The 23,243-nt window shown below is 45.5% G+C and overlaps 2 protein-coding genes across 9 annotated transcripts in view; both read left to right on the top strand.

Moving 5' to 3' along the window:
- Positions 1 to 11,333, top strand: part of mcf2la (mcf.2 cell line derived transforming sequence-like a) — a 77,395-nt gene extending 66,062 nt beyond the window's left edge. For 3 of the 7 annotated variants that reach the window (XM_061804566.1, XM_061804536.1, XM_061804526.1), the window contains 4 exons: positions 129 to 238; positions 8,779 to 8,891; positions 8,976 to 9,079; positions 9,190 to 11,333. In XM_061804566.1, the coding sequence (XP_061660550.1) occupies positions 129 to 238; positions 8,779 to 8,891; positions 8,976 to 9,079; positions 9,190 to 9,269 (407 nt within the window). In that variant the 3' untranslated portion in view covers positions 9,270 to 11,333. The remainder of the gene's footprint in view (positions 1 to 128; positions 239 to 8,778; positions 8,892 to 8,975; positions 9,080 to 9,189) is intronic. The other 4 variants (XM_061804562.1, XM_061804554.1, XM_061804545.1 and 1 more) reach the window with 2 other exon arrangements.
- Positions 11,334 to 11,497: 164 nt separating this feature from the next.
- The window catches only part of cab39l (calcium binding protein 39-like), a 35,124-nt gene continuing 23,378 nt past the window's right edge, over positions 11,498 to 23,243 (top strand). Inside the window, exons 1-2 of one of the 2 annotated variants that reach the window (XM_061804621.1) lie at positions 11,498 to 11,779; positions 12,061 to 12,149. The gene's annotated coding sequence lies outside the window, so the exon portion shown is untranslated. The other variant, XM_061804613.1, reaches the window with a different exon arrangement.

The following is a 23,243-nucleotide window of genomic DNA, read 5'->3' as shown; positions in this document are numbered from 1 at the left end:
AACATCTGGGAAATACTCCACACACATGTGGCTCTTGTGTGCTATTCTGTCACTTTTTTCACTTTGCCCCCCCCCCCCCCAAAAAAAAAAAAATACAGACCTCTCTTTCTCATGTCGTCTTCTCACAGGCTGGAGCAAAGTGTTGCTCTCAGTGGACGCCTGTGAGGAAAATGATGGCTACTCCAGTGGTGAGGAGACATTGAACTCTGACCCTGAGGATGATACAGGCCAGAAGCTGGTGAGAGTTGCAAAATTAATTGCTGTGGGGTGTGGGGGTCAGAAAACTGGTTGAACTCTGATTTTGTACTGATTTGGCATAATTTTTCCCCCCAGATGAAATAATGGAAATTTAATTAACCCATTCAGGAACATAAAATGTGTTTACTGTGCAGGCATAGTTTAGGTAGCATTACATCCTTCTTACCTGTTACAAACTGGACATTTAAAATGTAATTGGTAATACTACATTAATTAGCTATTTAGGTGCACTAAGTATCTAATCACTATCACTAAAAGTCACTTACACAAGATAAATCAATTAAAAGTTTTCCGTAATCGTGGCTTACTGCCTGTTCAACAGTCAATACTGAGATAATGTCCTTCTATAGGTGTACTCACCCTCTTATAACTTGGATGTGGCTATGTTTGCAATTAACACATGACATTCAAACTCGTGTTAAATGGTAGTCAGTACATAGCTGTCACCGTTTAAAGTACTGTATCTTTAACCAACCTCAAATAAATAGCTGTTCTTGCTGGCTTTTCCAGATATTTTGCATTGCTTAGTAGCAGAAGCCTGAAGGTCTCGTGCTAACAGTCATCTGTTTCAAACTTTTTGTCACGATGCGGGGCTCAAGGTTGGACCCAAATGCACGACTCCAGAGACAGCAGACAGTACAGAGGAAACCTTTATTCGGTCCGAGGTCTGAGATCAGGTAGACAGTCCAAACAATTCGTAGTACCAGTACGAATGGGCTTACGAGGGTGGTCAATGAACAGGCGTGGGTCGGTGCACGGAGGTCAGAAGTAGAGAAAGCAGGAGTGCGGGAACGAGGCATGAAGAGCAACGATCTAGCAGAGTAATAGTCGTCCCCCGGGTCCTATATGTACTGGGTCTAATCAAAGGTCATGAGGCGCAGGTGTGCACCTTCAGATTAGCTGGCCACGCCCAGCCCTGGCTGGAATCCAGGAGCATGACAGAACCCCCCCCTCAACGGCCGGCTCTGGACGGCCCAGGAGCATCAGGTTGAGCCGCGTGAAAGTCCCTGATGAGGGAGCGGTCCACGACGAAGCGGGAGGGGATCCAAGAGCGCTCCTCCGGGCCATATCCCTCCCAGTCCACCAGGTACTGGACCCCCCTTCCTCTGCGACGGGAAGACAGCAACCGGCGCACAGTGTACACCAACCCACCGTCGACCATGCGGGGGGGCGGGGGGGATTTGAGCGGAGGAGCCAGCGACGATGTGCGATTCGGGCGAAGTCTGCTGACGTGGAACGTAGGGTGCACCCTCATCGACCTGGGCAGTTTCAACGAGACGGCGACCGGGTTAATAACTTTGGAAACCGGGAACGGGCCAACGAACCTGGGAGCAAGTTTGCGGGATTCCGTCCGCAGCGGGAGAGCTTTGGTGGAGAGCCACACTCGCTGTCCCACTCTGAGCTCTGGTGCGGCCCTTCTCTTGCGGTCTGCTGCGGCCTTGTAGGCGCTGCTCATGCGCAGCAGTGTCCTCCGAGCTGCTTCCCAGGTCCGTTTGCAGCGTCGCACCACGGCCAGGGCTGACGGAACTGCGGAGTCTGTGACCAGTGGAGGAAACAGGGACGGAGGGTAGCCATGCACGACATGGAGTGGAGCCATACCTGTTGAAGCGGAGGGTAGAGAATTGTGGGCATACTCGACCCACTTGATGTGCTGGCTCCACGTGCTCTGGTCCCTGGATGCCAGACATCGAAGACCGGTCTCTAATTCCTGGTTAATCCTCTCAGTCTGGCCATTAGACTCGGGGTGATGACCCGATGTGCGACTTGCAGAAGCGCCGATGAGGTTGCAGAACTCCTTCCAGAAACGGGCGCTGAATTGCGGACCCCTGTCCGAAACGATGTCCTGGGGTAGGCCGTGGTAACGGACGACCTCGTCTAATACCAACTGGGCTGTCTGCTTGGCCGACGGGATCTTTGGAAGCAGCACGAAGTGGACCATCTTGGAAAAACGGTCCAGTACGGACAGCACCACTGTGTTCCCTTGTGAAGGCGGCAGGCCGGTGACGAAGTCCAGCGAGATGTGTGACCACGGACGAAAGGGGATGGACAGGGGTTGCAACTCACCAACAGGCCGTAGGCGGGAAGTCTTATTGGCAGCACACACCGGGCAGGCGTTGACAAACTCCCTTACGTCCTTGCTGAGGTTAGGCCACCAGAACCTTTGTTCGACCACCGAACGTGTCTTCGCCATACCCGGGTGGCAGACCGTCTTGTTGGTATGGGCCCAGTTTATGACGTCTCCCCGCAGAGATGGGATGACGAAAAGGCGGCCCGACGGACAATCCGCGGGTGGCGGTGTCTCTCCCAGGGCCTCCTTCACCCGCGACTCGATCGCCCAGGTGAAACCGGCCACGAAGCACCCCGCCGGCAGGATAGTAGCGGCGTCTGAATCCATGCGCCCTCCCTCGTGGATCCGCGAGAGTGCATCCGGCTTGCCGTTTTTGGAGCCTGGGCGGAAAAACACCTTAAAGTGGAAGCGGGTGAAAAATAGGGCCCACTTGGCCTGACGGGCGTTCAACCTCTTCGCAGACTTCAAGTATTCAAGGTTCTTATGGTCCGTGAAGACAACGAACGGTACTTGCGAGCCCTCCAGCCAGTGCCGCCACTCCTCCAACGCGCTCTTGACCGCCAGCAGTTCTCTATCTCCCACGTCGTAGTTCCTCTCTGCCGGGGTCAACTTTCTAGACAGGAACGCGCACGGGTGGATCCTTCCATCCCTGGGACTCCTCTGCGACAAGACTGCTCCGATTCCTGAATTCGATGCATCCACCTCCACCACAAACTGGTTATCTGGGTCCGGAATAATGAGAACGGGCGCAGTAGTGAAACTTGCCTTGAGCCTGCTGAAGGCCTCGTGGCAGGTCCCGGACCAGTCGAAGGGGGTATGTGGCGAGGTGAGCGAATGCAGAGGAGCGGCCACGGAACTGAAGTTCCTTATGAATTTTCTATAGAAATTGGCAAATCCCAAAAACCTCTGCACGTCCCTCCTGTTGGTGGGGGTAGGCCACCGCAGCACCGCGTCGACCTTCCCGGGATCCATCCGTATCTCTCCCTCAGCCAGGACGAAGCCCAGGAAGGACACGGATGCCCGATGGAACTCACACTTATCCATATTCACGTATAATTGGTGCTGCTGCAGACGCCGGAGCACCTCTCTGACTTGTTGAATGTGCGAGGTTAGGTCTGCTGAAAAGATGAGAATATCATCCAGATAAACAAAGACAGATCTGTTCAGGAACTCCCAAAGCACGTCATTAATGAAGTTCTGAAAGACGGCCGGAGCGTTTGTCAGTCCGAAGGGCATCACAAGATACTCATAGTGCCCTGTGGGGGTGTTGAACGCCGTCTTCCACTCACCCCCTTCCCGAATCCGCACCAGATGGTAAGCGCTGCGCAAGTCGAGGTTGGTGAAGATCCGGGCTCCCTGGAGGAGTTCGAATGCTGTAGAGATAAGCGGCAAAGGGTACCTGTTCTTGACTGTGATGTCGTTCAGTCCTCGGTAGTCGATGCAGGGTCGCAGCGTGGAGTCCTTCTTCTTGACAAAAAAAAACCCCGCACCGGCTGGTGAGGATGAGGGGCGAATGAGTCCGGCTGCCAGCGAGTCCTCGATGTAGTCCCTCATGGCTTGATGCTCTGGTCCTGTTAAAGAGAACAGTTTCCCTCTGGGAGGAGAGGTGCCTGGCAGGAGTTCAATCGCGCAGTCGTATGACCGATGTGGCGGCAGAGACTTTGCTTTAGATTCAGAGAAGACCTCCCGTAGGTCATGGTAGCAGGAAGGCACTGCGGTCAGGTCCAGGACGGTACTAGGTTCAGTTAGCCGAACCGGCGCAACTTGAATACCCCTGTCTCTCCGGACAGCGAAACAGCGACTGAGACAGTCCTCTCCCCAAGTCTTGACCTGACCCGTGGTCCAATCTATGTGCGGATTATGTTCTTTGAGCCACGGGCTGCCCAAGATGATGTCGCTACTACGTGCGTCGAAGACATGAAAGCTAATACGCTCCGAGTGAGCGTCCGGGAAGCTCATACGTAGCGTCTGAGTGCGATGTGTAACCCGACAAAGGAACTTGCCGTTGGCGGCATAGGCGTGACGAAACCGTTGCGTGGGGAAGGTTGCTGCCCCCAGCTCCTCGACCACGCGGGGATTCATCAGGTTAGCTTCCGACCCAGAATCTATGAAGGCCGTCACAGTGCATGAACGGGAGTCCGTTCCCAAGGTGAGGTGAAGAAGGGACCTCCCTGACCCCCCGCGGTGTACCGCACACTCACCGGAGCAGAGATCCTGATGTCAGAGTGCCCTGGTCGAGTCGGGCAGCGGGCGATCAAGTGTCCCAAACGCCCGCAGTAAAAACAGCATCCCTCTCGTCGCCGACGTAAGCGCTCCTCCGCTGAGCCGCCAAGGACCTCCACTTGCATGGGTTCCGATGAAGCTGACAACACGGGTGGCCGGGAAGCGGAAGCAACCGGACTGCGACTCTCCCTCTCCTCCTCCCCCAGGTCCTCCATCTGCCTCTGCACGGTGAGGCGCTGGTCCACCTTGAGGGCCATTGTGATGAGGGAGTTAAGCGAAGGCGGAAGATCCATGGCAACGAGGTGGCCACGGATCTGTGGGGACAGTCCCTCGTAAAATTCGTCATGGAGGGCTTCCTCATTCCAGTGGCTCTCGGCAGCCCGAATCCGGAACTCAATGGCGTAGTCGGACACGCGACGACGTCCCTGGCGAATTGTCATGAGCGAGGACGCCGCCTGGCGTTCCGGAGCCGCGTACTGGAACACCTGGGTGAGCGCGCAGACGAAGCTCGCCCATGAGCGGCAGGTCTCCGAGTTACGGCTCCACTCGGCGGTGGCCCATGCCTCCGCCCTCCCTGTCATGTGGGAAATGACGAAGGCGATCCGGGAGCGGTCCGTGGGAAAAGCGGAAGCTTGCAGCTCAAAGTGGAGATCGCACTGCGCCAGGAAGGGCTTGACGTTACCGGAGTCGCCTGAGAACCGCTCTGGTCGTGAGAGCGGAGTGATGGTGGCACGGAGAGGCACAGGAGCGGCCGCGCTAGCTTGGGAGGCTAGCCACGGTTCCAGCTGGGTGCAGAGCTCCTGAATCTGGTGAGTCATAACCTGGAGAGCAGCCTCTTGCTCACCCAGGCGTTTGCCCTGCACTTGCAGCGCACGGCGAATGGCTTCAGAGTCGGATGGGTCCATGTTCTGGCTAGATCGTTCTGTCACGATGCGGGGCTCAAGGTTGGACCCAAATGCACGACTCCAGAGACAGCAGACAGTACAGAGGAAACCTTTATTCGGTCCGAGGTCTGAGATCAGGTAGACAGTCCAAACAATTCGTAGTACCAGTACGAATGGGCTTACGAGGGTGGTCAATGAACAGGCGTGGGTCGGTGCATGGAGGTCAGAAGTCGAGAAAGCAGGAGTGCGGGAACGAGGCATGAAGAGCAACGATCTAGCAGAGTAATAGTCGTCCCCCGGGTCCTATATGTACTGGGTCTAATCAAAGGTCATGAGGCGCAGGTGTGCACCTTCAGATTAGCTGGCCACGCCCAGCCCTGGCTGGAATCCAGGAGCATGACACTTTTCATATTTCACTCAGTGTTAAAGGCTTCTGATTCAGCAGAAGAAAAACACCCCCAAAACAAGAAGCCGCCATTACCATGCTTCACCGTTATTCTGTTCTTTTGGTTTTGACCTGAGTTATGTTTGCACCAAACGTACTGTCATGATCCTGCTGCTCATGCCTGGGCTGTGCGGGTGTCCGCGCGGTTGCGCTGATTGGGAGGCGCACACCTGCGCCTCATGCGGGCTGATTATCCTGTGTATTTATATGACCCCGATGACGACTGGTCCGCGCCAGATCGTTGAGCTTCATGTCCCGTTCGAGTACTCGCGTATCCCTGATCGACAACTCGTGTGAACCAACCTTCACCTGTTCTTCCACCAACCCCGTAAGCCTGACTCCTTTGACACTTCTGCCTGCTTTGATCGTTCTCCCGTGTACCGACTCCTGCCTGCCCGGTCACATGCTCTTTTCGCCCGACGTCCCAACTACCGCTGCTGCACCTGACTGCCTGCCCGATCCCCGACCACAGAATAATAAACGTTTCTCCCCGAACTACTTTGCATCTTCCGAGCCTTGCATTTGGGTCCAACTCCCGTTCCGATGGGCCGTGACATGTACCTTTTGGAATCTTGCAGGCAAAAAGTTCCAACTTTGGTTTGATCGAACCATAACAAAATCTCCCAAACACACATGGGAACATGTCATGAAATATTTATTTTCCTTACCCTCATGAAATATTTGAAACAAATTTTATTCAATTGTGCAGGTTATAGTTATAGTTATATGTTGAAATGATAGCACATTTTTTTTGCATCACAAAAAAATTAACATTTGAACAGGGATGTGTAGACATTTTATATCCACTGTATATATTTTCTAACATGATGAATCCAATGGAGGATAACTTACAGTGAAGAAAATAAGTATTTGAACACCCTGCTATATTGCAAGTTCTCCCATATAGAAATCATGAAGTGGTCTGAAATTTTCATCGTAGGTGCATGTCCACTGTGAGAGAGATAATCTAAAAAGAAAAAACCTGAGTTCACAATGTATAATTTTTTTAAAAACGATTTATTTGTGTGATACAGCTGCAAATAAGTATTTGAACACATGTCTATCAAATAGAATTCTGACCCTCAAAGACCTGTTAGTAAGCCTTTAAAAGTCCACCTCCACTCCATGTATTATCCTGAATCAGATGCACCTGTGTGAGGTCGTTAGCTGCATAAAGACAGGTGTCCACGCCATACAATGAGAAAGACTCAAACTTGTAACATGGCCAACACCAAAGAGCTGTCTAAAGACACCAGAGACAAAATTGTACACCTCCACACGGCCGGAAAAGGCTCCGGAGAAATTGCCAAGCAGCATGGAGAAAAAAAGATCCACTGTTGGAGCAATTATCAGAAAATGGAAGAAGGGAAACATACAGTCAAACTCAATCAGAGTGGAGCCCCATGCAAAATATCACCTTGTGGGGTCTCAATGATCCTGAGAAAGGTGATGAATCAGCCAGGACTACACGGCAGGACTTGGTCAATGACCTGAAAAGAGCTGGGACCACCGTTTGCTAATATACTAAGACTTCTGGTTTGAAATCATGCATGGCACGGAAGGTTCCCCTGCTTAAACCAGCACATGTCAAGGCCCGTCTTAAGTTTGCCAAATACCATTTGGATGATACAGAGGAGTCATTGGAGAAACTTTTGTGGTCAGATGAGACCAAAATGGAACTTTTCGGTCATAATTCCACTAACCATGTTTGGAGGAAGACGAATGATGAGTTCCATCCCAGGCACACCATCCTTACTGTGAAGCATGGGGGTGGTAGCATCATGTGTTGGGTTTTTTTTTCTGCACATGGGACAGGACGACTGCACTGTATTAAGGAGAGGATGACCACAGCCATGTATTGTGAGATTTTGGGGAACAACCTCTTTCTCTGTCAGAGCATTGAAGATGGGTCGTGGCTGGGTCTTTCAACATGACAATGACCCCAAGCACACAGCCAGGAAAACCAAGGAGTGGCTCCGTAAGAAGCATATCAAGGTCCTGGCGTGGCCTAGCCAGTCTCCAGACCTAAACGCAATAGAACATTTTTGGAGGGAGCTGAAACTCTGTGTTTCTCAGCGACAGCCCAGAAACTGATTTAGAGAAGATCTACATGGAGGAGTGGGACAAAATGTGTGTGCAAACCTGGTGAACAACTACAGGAAACGTTTGACCTCTGTAATTGCAGACAAAGGCTACTGTACCAAATTATTATATTAACATTGGTTTTCTCAGGTGTTCAAATACTTATTTGCAGCTGTATCACACAAATAAATCGTTTAAAAAAAAATCATACATTTTGATTCCTGGATTTTTCTTTTTAGATTATCTCTCTCACAGTGGACATGCACCTACGATGAAAATTTCAGACCCCTCCATGATTTCTAAGTGGGGGAACTTGCAATATAGCAGGGTGTTCAAATACTTATTTTCTTCACTGTACATGGCTCGTCCAGTGCAAAATATATACGCGGGAACATTCTTAATCACGAGTAAAAAGAAGTTTTGCCACTATTTTTTCAACTGTAACCTTGTAACTTGTGCTTGTGAGGTGAGAAGCGCTGCAGTTCACAATGCAGGGTAGGCTGCGTTGTTTTTATCATCCCTAATTATGGACTCAATCATATTGTACTGAGGAACTGTGTGTAGCAATTTCCCACTGTGCAGTAAATTCCCAACGTAATTCTTTGGTCATCACATATTTATCCTCTCATCATGACACATATCCTTTGACTGACTTTAGACTTGTGTATTTTTGGGATAAAATTTACTAATACTGCACTCCTAATTGTATAACCTCAAAGGCATTCTAATTGAGAGGTTCCACTGTATTCGGTGGAAAAGCACCTGCTTATTCTGTAAGCTTTTGAGTCAGGTAATGCTCAAAGTGATATGGCCTTTAGATTCCGGGGAAATATACCATGGTAGCAGATTCTGAGAAGACGGGATCTCACGAGATGTCAGTCAGGAGTGGCGATGTGGTGCAGCTCATCAGAGAGGGAGAGGAGGGACAATGGTAAAAGTCTTCTTCTCGTAGCAAAGTGGTGTTTTCAGTATTTGTTGCTCCTTCACAAGTGATAGCAAATGTGTTCCTGTCCAGGTTTGTGAAGAACCTTCGCAGCAGCAAGGAGGGCTGGATGGCACAGGCAAACCTACTAGGCCTAATATCAGAATCCAAGTCATCTCACTCACTCAGCAACTCAGGTAGAGCTCAGTCATCAGCATCCACTCTTTACATTGAATTTCATTCCAGTGTGAAAACAGTTGCTTTGTCCAGAGTACTAACATTGTTTCATTTATCATTTTATTTGCAGATGACAGTGTGTCTGGAAACCTTAGCACTTCCTCCAGTTGCAGTGCAACCTACACAAGCTTCTCAGACATTAAACCCTGAATTGTCCAGTACCACAGAAAACCAAGTGTTGCAGCATCAATAATTTTCAACAGTGTTTTAGCAGTGTGCTACATCCTAATTAGTCTCTGTGTTCAATTATGTAGCACGAGCATGGACTTGTCTCAAGAACATCTCCGCTAGAATTTTGATGCGTACTGCTGGCAGTGAGTCATAGCGAGTGCAATTAATGTCCTGTGTTAATCAACACAGTGGAAAAAATGACATCGGGCTACAACTAGTTTATAATGACCTGCAGTTCATGGACCTAAAGAGAGCGAAAAACTGAAATCCCAATTGGTATTTTTTGCATTTGTAGTGGTTCTTGTCAATATTGGGGGTGGGGCAGAGTCATCAGCACCATCTGGTGGTCCGGGCCCCTACAAAGTTCCATCAGCCGAACAAGATGTGGACCTTGTTCCTTTGAAAAATCTTGAAAAGATCAATCCTCAACTGCTCTGGATTAACCTCTGGGGCATCTTGGGGCTAGCAGGTGTGACTACATTCCTCCCCCACTTGGACTTCAGTGTATTAGTGTGCACATTCTTTCATATGTACATGCAAATATGTTCTTTGGAATAATCCATACATGATTGTCTCACTGACCCTAAACATTATATTTATTTTTTTGCATAGCTTCATTAAGTACAATTATGTAATTGTCACAGATTCTTCTTACCTATCTCTATTTTGCACTTTGGAATAAAAAGAGGCTTTGTCCTGTTGTGCCACTCCCAGCCCAATTCAGGCATGTGACAGTGTAGTCACTTCCCTCCATGCAACCAGACTAAGACCGGCTCAGCTTGTTTGTTCCAGTGGCCTGACAACCATTTTATTTTATGATTACGGCCTTCCCCAAACTAACATTGGTGGAAACAAATGTGGTTTTATGTGCGTGATACACGGTAAAGATTGCCCTTAAATGCTATGAAGAAGCAGATTATGATGCACTGCAACAACTATTGTGAGAAATGGGAGGAACCTTTGCTCCCCTCAACAACGACATAGGCCTATTACCTTGTTTTCTTTTGACTATTTTTTTTTTTTACAATGCTCCATTTTTACTGAACTCCTGAGGGTTTCTTTATCTTCTATGTTACATGTGAGACACCTAAATCCACTGCAGCTCACTGCTGCAGTAAAAGCAGCCCCCTTATTCATTGCTCGGTATTGGTTCTATTGGTCTAGTGACATGGGGGGAAAATAGGGACTATTATCTGTGTTGTTGATAAGGTATTCTCACTATTTTTGTTGAGAACCACTTTAAAATCCATTGTAACTGTCGAGCACAGACTGTCTTCCCTGTGATAGGACATTGTTGCCTTATAAAAGCTAAAAAGTCAACCAGCAAATTTCAAACTGGCTGACACAGTCTGTCACTATAATACAGAAATGTCACTCCTATATTCTGCTCTGTCAAATACCTCGTAATAATCCTCTGGAGTTTGGTAGTCATGAAGAGGATATTTTTTGTGTGAAACATTTCACCAGCCATTGTTTACATTTGAAGTGTTTATTTTCTGCTCACAGATGAAAGCTGATGTGTAGTTTTTGATCACGGTCACAATTATTTGTGCTTTTAACTTGGGAGGCTGGAGAATTTGTTTATATTTTGTACTTTCTTTTTACACAGCACATTGAAGCAACCACAATCTTTATTTTCCTATTGTACTGTATATTTACTGATATAAAGCTCTGAATATTTGTAAATATGTAATTCTGTATTGTATGTAAAATCAGAAACCACTTTAATAAAGTCAGATGGAAAAACAAGGCCGGTTGATGAAAGTTATGCATCCATACATCTAACATTAATTCATTATTTGGGTTGATGCTATGAGCTCGACTTTATACCACTTGACTATGGGTGAGAGGAAGGGTACACATGGGACTGGTTGCCAGACAGTTGCAAGGGAACATAAAAAAAACAATCATTTGCAAGAAGCTGGAGTACTACAGCATTATGAGATAACATGCAAACTCAACAAAGGAAGCCCAAAGCTGTATTCAAACCCCCATCATCAGAATTGAGGCAGAAGAGCTCACCACCATTTGCTAAATGAAAAAAAAAATCTATATAACTATTCATACTATATATATATATATATATGCTTATTCGCTAGTGTTACCAGTGTTAGCTTAAATTTAAAAAGAAAAAGTACAGTAAGGTGCACCATATAATAGCGGAACCCTTATCTTTAGTCACGTGAGGTCTCACGCCCAATGAGCATTTACTTATGGGGTTTGGCGTCACAATGCAAGTTTTGGCTGCGTTAACATTCGTTTACAAAACAACCTTATCATCTTGTTCTCGTGAAAAATAACCCATATTAAAGATAGAGTTTGACCAGGATATCATTTAAAATAGTAGAAATGTAATTACTTGCGTTTACATTACGTTTGTAATGTGTAATTTGAGTCATACATAGAGGAACAACAGAAAAAAACGGCGTAATTTGGGGGAAAGTGGACAAGACGTTGTTGGCAAACCACAGCTGTAGCGCGAAGCGGAGGTGACGTCAATCTACTGTTTCATGTTGGGAAAAAAATTCTCATACTATTATTTACCCAGCACGACTTCGAAATGACTGATCGAATTTAATCTTACTTAATATATTAATATATTCTTGACCTGAACGAAGGGACAGGCATCAATACTCTAACCGGTTCAAACCGGAGGTGGCGTAGTTCGTCCATGTTACCTCGACAAAAGGCTGGAATGCAGCCAGATGGAATTGTGTCCTGCCTTCCTAGCTGATTGCTCACATTTGAGCTTGTTTCGCACGCTTTTTAGCCGGCGAACCAGCGGAGTACCAGCCCTGGCGTAACAACCGGAGCTCATTGGAGCGGTCGTGAAGCATTCTCTTCAAAGATCTTCTCACTGTAAGTATCCTCCTTTCTTGGAGAGCTGCCCCCGAACGCAACTGGCATGTGTTAATTGCCCTTGTCTTGTGTAAAGTCATTGCCACTGGGGATCACCCCGTGGATACGAGGGCGACAAACTGTGATTCGCTTTTAGATATCCTTCCGACAAAAAACGCGACTTCAGTCGCAGGGCGAGAGGGGTATAGCCTTGTCAAATCATATTGTGGAGCTCGCCACCTATACGGTCTGCCGCCCAGTCAGAAACACGAATCCATTGAAAGGCCGTCAGTGTATTTCCACCTCTATGCTTTGAAGTACGAGGACTCTTTTGTTTTGCTCTTTTCCAACCTGCTGTTACTTTAGACGTCAGGTGTCAGACTCGCCAGGATAACAGCAACACAGTTTCCGGTCATCTTCAAAGTAAAATCAGGACGTTATAGACTGTTTTCGACCACGTGACTACATCCAGGGTTCCCGGCTGTGTTGGATTGGTTCACTCTACCGACGCGCCATTCACTAATGCTTTTGCATACAGAGCGGAGTTACACTCGTGTTCGTACGACTGTTAAAAGTGATGCATGATGGCTAAAAAGACTGGAAAGTTATTGGTGCTCATTAGATGTTGTTTCAAGAAACCGTTACGACAAGAAGTGTGCTTTGATCGACAATATCGACCCATATGCCTTGGAGAAGCAAAAATGGAGCAAACAACTGTGGCGTCTCCTCTTCTCAACAAGCGCTTATATCATGGACCAACTAGAGAATTACATAGGTCTGGAGGCCTACAACCAATTCATCAATGGCTGGGTTTGTGATGCGGCGGTATGCATTGTAAGCAACCTGTGTCTCCACACTGCTAAGGTGTAGCGCACAATGCAATTTAAAGGAAGACTTTGTCGAGACTAATAGGAATGGGAGCACACATTAAAAGTTAGTAGATGAGGGTTCGGTGTTTCTTTCAATGGCAAAGGTATCCGCAGATTTCATTGAGAAACATCTCTAAATTGGAAAAGTATTATCGAAATTCCTCTCTCGCTCAGACATTCCAATGAGCCCGGCTGAAAAAACTGACAGCCAATCAACGTTTTCCACGCCTGTAATGCTTCCTGTTCTGACCCCCCCCTCCCCCCCCCCATTGCTCGCTGATACGTTTCACCGAACACAGAATGTCCACTATCTGGCATTTTGTATACGATTTTTGTGAAAAGTAATTAGAAACATAACAAAAATAGCACGATGTACAATGTTCAAGCCTGGGCGCTTGGACCAGAATACACACATCCAACACTTGACGTGTGATAGTGTGGGCGTTGCACTAACGACAAACAATAACAGTCCTACTATATGGACCGCGGAGATTTGATGCTTTTCTGTGGAGTTGGTTTTGATATAGAGATTGTACAGCAAGCGTTTCCAGACTCCCCCCCCCCCCCCCCCAAATTGTACTTTTCAAGCAGGCAGCATCTCACAAACGACCGGCGGCCTGGGTATGTGTGTGCGTGTGTGTGTGCGTGTGTTGGGGGGGGGGGGACGCACGCGCGGATTGCCCTAAATAGTAACCAGGAAGTGTTGTGTGCTCAGAGCCAACAAAGCGAGTGTAATAGCGAGTCGATGTTCCGTGCGATTACTACTCCTGCCATTGAGCAAACAAAACAAAAATAACAATGTACAATGTGCAAACGTTTGAGACAGAATGCACACTGGTGGAAGTCGATGTGTCGGTAGGAGTGTGGTGTTGACGACGAACAATAACAGTCCCATTATATGGACCGTGGAAATTTTATGCTTTTGTGAGGAGTTGGTTTCAATGTAGAGATTATACAAGCAGGGGTGGCCACTTTTTTTTTCCTTCCCCAAATTGTACTCTTGAAGCACTCTGTTTCTCGTGTTCGACCAGCGGCGGGTGTGTGTGTGTGTGTGTGTGTGTGTGTGTGTGTGTGTGTGTGTGTGGTGTGTGTGTGTGTGAGTGAGTGAAAGCTGGCAGATATCCAGATTTTGTTTGGATTTCAAATATGTTCTTTATTTTAAATTTTTATCTTCAATTAATGTTCAAAATATATGTAATCATAATATTACTTGACATTGGAGGGTTTATTGTCCATATGAATTTTGGGGAGAGTCTTCCTTTAAATATGTACCGCGGGATTCCAATCAGAGTTGTGTTAAATTATGTTTATTATACCAACGAAAGAGGTGTAAATTATTATTTTCGTTTTTGTTACCGAGAGGGAGATTCGACCTGGACGAGACCCAAGTGGAGCCTGCACCATTTTCTCCACTTCCATGGCTACATTTTTAACTCAACTCACAAAACAGCTAGTGGTGCGGTAACTCGATTTTGTAAACCTATTATAATGCATGACCTCCCCCTGGGAAATTTTTGAAAGAATGGATGGCTGTGGTGCATTCTGGCGATATTTGTGAACAAAATTCAAACAAAAATTGACTGTAAAATTTCCATGTGCCGACCAAAAAACATAAATAAAATGGGCCGAAGTTCCCCAAGGGCCAAGCACAGATTTTTTTTTACCCCCCCATCCCCCTATCACTGGATAGCACAAAATCACATTTGTCATTATAATATGCTTAAAATACGCCAGTTTATCTCAGGACAAATGAATTAAGTGAACTATTCAGTCAAAAGACATCTAAAATGGTCCTTTTCCCCACATTATACATATTATAGTATAGATATAGAATATACACGAAAATATATCCTAGAATTTCCACACCGTACAGCAAAACATGTTAAAGAAGTTGATCTATAGTAATTACTATTAACGTTTAAGTCTCAAACTTGTTACGTCACGTTGTACTGATACACTCGACCACATTGCTCACTATCTTAGATATAGATCTATTAATAGTATGAGTTGCTTTTAGTAATTATATATTTATATCACACTGCCTCGCTATCGATGCAATGAGCACTTCTGGTGTAACTGAATTTCCTTTAACAGCTCATTATGTTGATGAGTTTCGACGTAAATACGCTCGCACTACGTGAAGCAGCTCTAAACATGCGCTTTCGGACTAACTTCCACACATGGTCAGTATGGTTAACTTGCATTTCCTGTTTCCGGGTGAATACCGGTTGTTTCGGAGCAGGCTTGTTTAGTTAACGTTTATGAAATAAACACGTAAATTAATGTCAAGAGTACACAAAATAAGTGACGTCTTGAGAGAATGCTAGGGGAGGGGCGTTACTGATACTCAGGTTAGTACCTCAACATGGCTACGCTCGTGAAAGCAAAACAACGAACTCAAACACGTTTGTTCAATGTTGTCAACTAATATCCGGATTAATTTTAGGCCATTTTTCCTCAATTTTCCGGAGGATTTTTTGTGAAAGCGGGGGACATTGAGTCTGGACGATGTTCCGCACCTCCATTGCTTGGCAGCAATCCTTGAACACATTGATCGACATCAATGGTGAGGGATGCTGTCAAGATGAAAAAGGAGTCCTATTGGGCCTTTTTGTCCTGTGGGATTCTCGACGTAGCTGATGGGTACTGGATGGGCAAGTGGAATGTAGCGTCGGTCGTCACTGAGGCAAAAACCAGGCGTGGGAGGTGTTCGATGAGGCCATGGAGAACGACTTCAATACGGCTTCAAGGAAATTCTGGTCCGGCATCTCAGGAGGGAGAAGCAGTGCACTGTCAACACTGTGTATAGTGAGGATGGGGCACTGCTGACCTCAACTTTGGACGCTGTGAGTTGGTGGGGAGAATACTTCGAAGACCTCCTCAATCCCACTGACATGGCTTCCCATGAGGAAGCAGCGTCTGGGTTTTCTGAGGTGGGCACTTCTATCGCTAGGGTTGAGGTCACCAAGGTGGTTAAAAATCTCCTTGGTGGCATGGGCCCAGGAGTGGATGAGATTCATCTGGAGTTCCCAAAGACTCTGGATGTTGTGGGACTGTCCTGTCCTTTAGACGCCTGTGCAACATTGCGTGGACATCAGGGACAGTGCCTCTGGATTGGCTGACCTTCTTAAAAAGGGGGACCAGAGGGTGTGTTCTAAATACAGCCTTCCTGGTAAGGTCTATTCAGGGGTGCTGGAGAGGAAGGTCCTTCAGGAAGTCGAATCTCAAAATCAGGAGGAGCAAAGTGGTTTTCGACCTGGCCGTGGAGCAGTGGACCAGGTCTACACCCTTGGCAGGATCCTCAGGGATGCATGGGAGTTCGCCCAACCAGTCTACATGTATTTTGTGGAATTTGAGAAAGCGTTCAACCGTGTCCTGTGGGAGGGTTCTTCCAGAGTTGGACTCCGCCAAGGCTGCCTTTTGTCACTGATTTTTGTTCATAGCTTTTATGGACAGAATCTGTAGGCACCGCCGAGGCTAAGAGGGTTCGCTTTCGTGGCCACAGCATGGCACCTCTGCTCTTTACAGATGAGTCGGTTCTGTTGGCTTCATTAAACCATGATCTCCAACACAAACTGAAGCCGTTCGCTGCCGAGTGTGAAGTGGCTGGGACGAGAATCAGCACCTCAAAATGTGAGACCATAGTCCTCAATCGGTTCCCACACTCACCTATGGTCAGGAGCTGTGGGTCTTGACTGAAAGAACAAGATCTTGGACACAAGCAGTATTTTGGTTGTTAAATGCTCCCTCCTTGGACTGTCCCCTTCCGTCTGCTGCTGGATTATGAGACTTCAGACTTGGCCCCGACCTCTATTCCTCCATCACCCTCAGCATTGGCTCCCCTCAAGGTTGTGTACTGTGTCCTGTCCTGTACTGTCAGTCCACACACAACCGCAGACCAACCCATCCCAGCATTTCCAACATCAGGTTTGCCAATCATACTACCGTGGTCGGGTTAATCTCAGAAGGAAATGAGCCTGCCTACAGAGATGAGGTTGAAAAACTGTCAAAGTAGTGTTTGATAAACAACCTCGCAGTAATCACTACAAAAATGAAGGAAATCATCCTGGACTTTTCTGGGAAGACCAAGTCGGTGGGGAAAAAGGTCCACCAGCGACTCAACTTCCTTAGAGTGCTCAAGAATCTGGAAGCTAATTGGCTGCTGGCTTTCTACAGAACCACCGTGTAGAACATCCTCACATACCCCATCACAATGCGGTATGTTGGGTGTTCATCAGGAGACACGAGAGCTCTTCAAAGAGTGATCAAAAGCACCCAGAAGATCACCAGCTGCTCTTTGCTCTCTTTCAACAATATTGCCAGCTCTTGCTACCACAGCTGACTCTTCCTACCCTGGTCACCACCTGCGACCCTCTGGCAGGCATTACAAGTCCCACAAAACCCGGACAAACAGATTCAAAGAGTTTTTTCCGTAGAGCCATCAACACCTTGAACTCAACACCACTCAACATGAAACACTACTGTAAACGCAACTGCACTTTCTTTTGTTTTAGCTTTTGTTACTTCTGTGTGAAATAACGGAGTAGAAATCTGCAATATCTTATCTATCCTTGAACATGGGCAATAAGACTGCAGACACCTTATTTTTTAGTTGCAACAACTGTGGCCTATTTGTAAATATTTCATCTGAGTTACATTAGCTTAGATCTGTTTTATTCTATTGTATTTATATTGGTTTAAGCACCTTGTGGAGTTGCACTTATCTTGTTAAATGCACAGTAACATAATGATAATAAAGGCTTTTTATTGATTTGATAATTAAAATTGGCCAACTCTTTTGCTCACGCTGCCTAGACATTCACAGCAATCGTGCTTTGGTACTGATTTGATTTTAAATGAATCAGTACACTGTAGGATTGACCAAATTCAGTCTGTACCGAGTATAGATTTTGGTACCCATCCCTACATGAGATGCTCCTGGTGGATCTCAAACATTGTTTGTCCTTCATAAAACTGAACAACAGTCATATTTGCATTTTGGCCATTAACTAACCTGTGACTGTGCGTGATTAAGTGTTGAAAAGCATGCACTCACATCTTGACCAGTCTGATACATTAAGGCTGGAATATTACTATAACTAGCCCAGGTGGCTTTTACATGACGACCTCTTCCGTAAAGGCAGCAGTATGTCAGAATCTCAGGTCCTTGGTCACATGGTTATGGAATGTTTCTCTCAGGTGCTAAAGGAATTTGAAGTCTCCACGACAACCACCATATAGAGGTCTAAGTTAGCTTTGGCTGATATCTGACGTTTACTGGTCAACTTTTGTGCAGAAGAAGGTCAGACTTCTCCCCCCACAGACAAAAAAAAAGGTGTGAATGCGTGTTTACATGTCCCTTGCGATTGGCTGGCTACCAGGGTGTACCCAGGCTCTCGCCCAATGATAGCTGGCATAGTCTACAAGTTGGATGTTGATGAGACGACGTGCGGTCAGTTAACTTGAAGTTTGCCAGTGAGACAACAAGCAAGTGCGCGACTCATGCTCTTGACATTTAAGTACCATGGCAAGTGATGCTCTTACAAAATATTTGTTGATTTCATTGGATTTTCCTCTGCGGAAACGCACAAGCAACTATGGATGGCTGGCTAGTTGTAGTTGACACAATATTGCGATAAATCAGTATCATGACAGATGTGATCAATAATAGAAAATATCGTATTTTCTCATGATTAATCTGTATCCCCACCGCCACCCCCCAAAAATGTCAATGATGCGCATTATACATGGGTATAGGTGGGAATGGAGGGGGGGATTCTCATTTTATGAATGTATTCCACCATCTAGTGTTCATGAAAATCCTGTACACTTTCATACCAATATGCTACCGCCACCTACAGGTTATGAGAAAGGTGTCCACTTTCATTCCAATAGGACATGTGCGTATGAATGCCTATACTGAGTATATAGTTGTGCTCAGAAATTTACATACAGTGAAGAAAATAAGTATTTGAACACCCTGCTATATTACAAGTTCTCCCACTTAGAAATCATGGAAGGGCATGAAATTTTCATCGTAGGTGCATGTCCACTGTGAGAGAGATAATCTAAAAAGAAAATCCAGAAGCCACAATGTATGATCTTTTAAAAACGATTTATTTCTGTGATACAGCTGCAAATAAGTATTTGAACACATGTCTATCAAATAGAATTCTGACCCTCAAAGACCTGTTAGTAAGTCTTTAAAAGTCCACCTCCACTCCATGTATTATCCTGAATCAGATCCACCTGTGTGAGGTCATTAGCTGCATAAAGACACCTGTCCACCCCGTACAATGAGTAAGACTCAAACTTGTAACATGGCCAACACCAAAGAGCTGTCCAAAGACACCAGAGACAAAATTGTATAACTCCACACGACTGGAAAAGGCTACGGAGAAATTCCCAAGCAGCTTGATGAAAAAAGGTCCACTGTTGGAGCAATCATTAGAAAATGGAAGAAGCTAAATTTGACAGTCAATCTCAATTGGAGTGGAGCCCCATGCAAGGTATCACCTCGTGGGGTCTCAATGATACTTAGGTGAAATTTAATTAAAATATATTTGAAAAATTCTCAACATAACAGAAATTAAATAAATTAGCGTCAAAGTCACTTAGTTTGTTCGAAATGTGACTTAGATTCGACAAGTTCCGGTACTCTTCCGAATCTGATGTCACGTCAAGACAACATTTAGCCAGAGTGAAAAAGCTAGCAAATATCGTGAGGAAATGTGTTGTATACGGCTGTTCTGCGTCAAACGCCGACGGAATTATCTTACCTGAATGGCCGAAAGATGAACAGATTGGCAGGTTATGGACCAGGTTTGTGAAGACAAAGCGGGCGCATTGGACTTACAAATCAAAGTGGACAGTAATATGTTCCAAGTATTTCACGGAGGACTACTTTAAAAACCTCGTACAGCGTTCACTTGGCTTCAGTAGCAAGTACATACGTGTTCACTTGTTTAGTACTGACAAGTATCTACCTTGTTTAAATGTAAGTACAGGGTTAGATACAGAAATATATGTAAGCTAATATCCATGTGATGTTTAGGAGGTGACGAAATTTGGACACTGTATAAAGTTAGTGTACTGTTGACACAGAGGTCTTTCTGAAATTCGATTCGGCGGTGTGTGCTCTCAAGTGTTCGGTGCATTATTTAAAATAGGGGCTCAATCTTTAAACGCAGAACCAGTCACTCACATTTGAAAAATGTACGGGTGTGGTCAGTCATGCTTGCAGATAAAGTTGCGGGTGTAATTAGGGATGGAATCTCAAGACCTTAAAACAATTTACTGGATTAATATAACATAACTGTGAATTAAAAATAAAATAAACAAATACATAACAAAAATAGAAATAAAAAATGTCAAACTCAGAATTGATTATTTCCAATTTCAACTGATATTAGTAGAACATGATATAAAACAGTATTTAACATTTTTCATCAATAAAAATTGATCTGACAAACTTTATCTGAAGATAAGTTAAGTGCACTGGCCTGTCAAGGAATAAACACGAACAGTCTATACCCACAATGTATGTTTTGAAAATGCTGAAAGTTTAGTTCAACATAACCAGCATTAGTGGCACCAACCTCGCGATACATTATAACAAACATACTTGTCGGCAATCGTAATGTAATGTTGGGGGACACGCATTGCGGGACTGCCGTAAATAGGAGGCCGGCTTGCTAGAAGGCTTGCGCTCGACGTATTGGGCACACCTGAATCAAGTGATGACGTGGATGATAGTCTAACATCTTTTTTTTTTTTTTTTTGACGCCATCACACTGCCTCGCAATTGACACATTAGGCACCCCTGGTGTAACTGAATTTCCTTTGACATGGCTCATAATGTTGATGACTTTGGACGTAATTGGGCTCGCAGTACGTGAAGCAGCTCTGAACATGCGATTTCGGGCTAACTTCCGTACACGCTCAGTACAGTTAAGTTGCATTTCCTGTTTCTGGGTGAATACTGACTGTTTCGGAATGCCCTTGTTTAGTTAACAACCTTTATGAAAGAAACATGTAAATTAATGTCAAGACTACACAAAATAAGCGATGTCTTTCAGTATCTATTTTTTCTCCTCGTAACAAATATTATGCCCATGATTTTTCGTGCTCGACTGCAGATTTGAGAGCACGAAGGCGCGCGAGCGCGGTTGCGCTCTTCAAATGTGGGTGACTGTAGAACGATACCGAAGGTTTCGATTTTTGTTTTACGCCAACTCAGTTGCTAGTACAACAACAACAAACGACTCACTGTTGTGTGCAAGCAGCATCAGACGTTTAAACCTGTTTGAATCAGATTCTTTTGTCAACAAGATGTACGCAGATTTCTTGAAGCACCTACCAGTCTGTGTTTTGGGTACGAAGGTCCACGTGAACTTCGTCATGTCTCGCCAAATCCCGTTCTTGTGTTTCATTTGACGCTCAGACTGTCACACCAGTTTGAACATAAATGGTTGAACTACACCTGCACGGGATGTTTTTCGAACATGGGAAGAATAAGAAAATTCCTCCTGTTCCTATCTCTTCCACAGAGCATTCTGTAGATTATTGGTTGTTTGTCATTATGCCGAGTGGGGGCATACACCTCTCCTAGGTGTTATGGGTTGGGTCCCTTAACTATGTTCTAGTTATTTAGCTGAGGCACTCTGTGTATGCGCTCACTGTGTTCCATGTCCTCGGAGTTCATTAAAACTCATTGCTTCGGAAACCTGTGTGATCTCTTATGCACGCACAAGAAGCTAGTAGCATTTAAACTTCTTCATCACTGCTGTCTATCTTCTCTCGGTCCCATTCGTGTGTATGATTGTCTGTGTAGGAAGCCATTTCTGTACTGGGGTTGTCTTTGCGTGACATCACACGGAACCAGCTTCAACAGGGCCTCGGTTTGAAACAAACATGGGAGGCATTCAGATTACAAAGAAAATGTGCACTTTGGCGCAAATGTATTTAATTTCTGGTGTGTTGATAATTTTTGAATATTTTTTTAATCACATTTTAGCTACATTTGATAGTAAAATAAATAATAAAATACATTTCCTCTGGATTAGTACTTTCATAGTTTGTTGACGCACCTATAGCAGCAATCACTGCCTCAAGTCTAAATCACTTTGTCTGTCTGTCTGTGTCTGTCTTAACCTATAAATAATACACACACAGTGCCTGAAAAGAGTACCGTATTTTCACAGGCATAAGGCGCACTTAAATGCCTTGAATTTTCTCCAAAACAGACAGGGCGCCTTTTAATGCGGAGCGCCTTATACGTGATCCGTTGTCCAAAATTTGTAACTAACTGGAAGCATTTCCTGCCGACATGCTGGTTATATAAAGGAAAAGCAAACCTGTGAGAGGACAGCATGTGGAAGTTACAGGAGAAAGTGTGGGCATGGAGAGGACACTAAAGGCACGCCCCCCCCAGAAGGTACACAATGCCGGTGTGTGTTTTGTGCTAAACAACATAGCTTTGGCTAAGGTCCTCCAAAAATGGCACCAACAAAGAGATATGCTTACAAAGAACAAACAGCCATGAATAAACAAGTGCAGCTAATGAATTCTGAGCTTGCTGTTATACTGGGAGCCTACAAGGCCAAGTGGCCCAAGTTGGAAGAACACGAGCAATGGATTAATTGACAAAGAACAAACGATCGCCATGAAAAAAAAAAAAACAAGCAAGCAACTTCACTCGCTGGATATCGCCGTGGACAAAATAAAAGTCAAGTTGGGAGCGATGGATGACAAATGGCGAACACAACGTTATTAAGAGGCAGCCCCGGGTGAGTTACGCCACAATTTCTGAAACAATTGTGGATGCTTGGGCTAATATGTCTGCTTCCACTTGAGGAAGTAGGAAAACGAGCTTTGCCAAGTCGAGAAGACCAAGCTCAATTTCCGTGAAAACAAGATGAGGTGGCCCAAGTTAGAAGAACAACACGGGCAATGGATTAATTAACAAAGAACAATCTCCGTGAAAGAAAAACAACAAAGCAACTTAATTCGCTAGACATAGATGTAAACAGAGTAAGCAAAGTGAAGTTGCAAGCAGCGTGGTATATGCCATATACACAGTGAGTTCCGTTGTACTTTATTAACGTATTTAGTAATATAGCTATACTGTATTGCGATACTAGCTTAAAGCATATGGTAGCATGTATGCAGGCATGCTATTTAAAAAGGCACCCGGAGGAAAACACGAGTTCGGGTGTACTTTAATGAAGTATTTAACATTGTAAAC

The sequence above is a fragment of the Syngnathoides biaculeatus genome, chromosome 2, assembly GCF_019802595.1.
Source record: "Syngnathoides biaculeatus isolate LvHL_M chromosome 2, ASM1980259v1, whole genome shotgun sequence".
Taxonomy (NCBI): Eukaryota; Metazoa; Chordata; class Actinopteri; order Syngnathiformes; family Syngnathidae; genus Syngnathoides; species Syngnathoides biaculeatus.
This window is presented reverse-complemented; position numbering and strand designations above follow the sequence as displayed.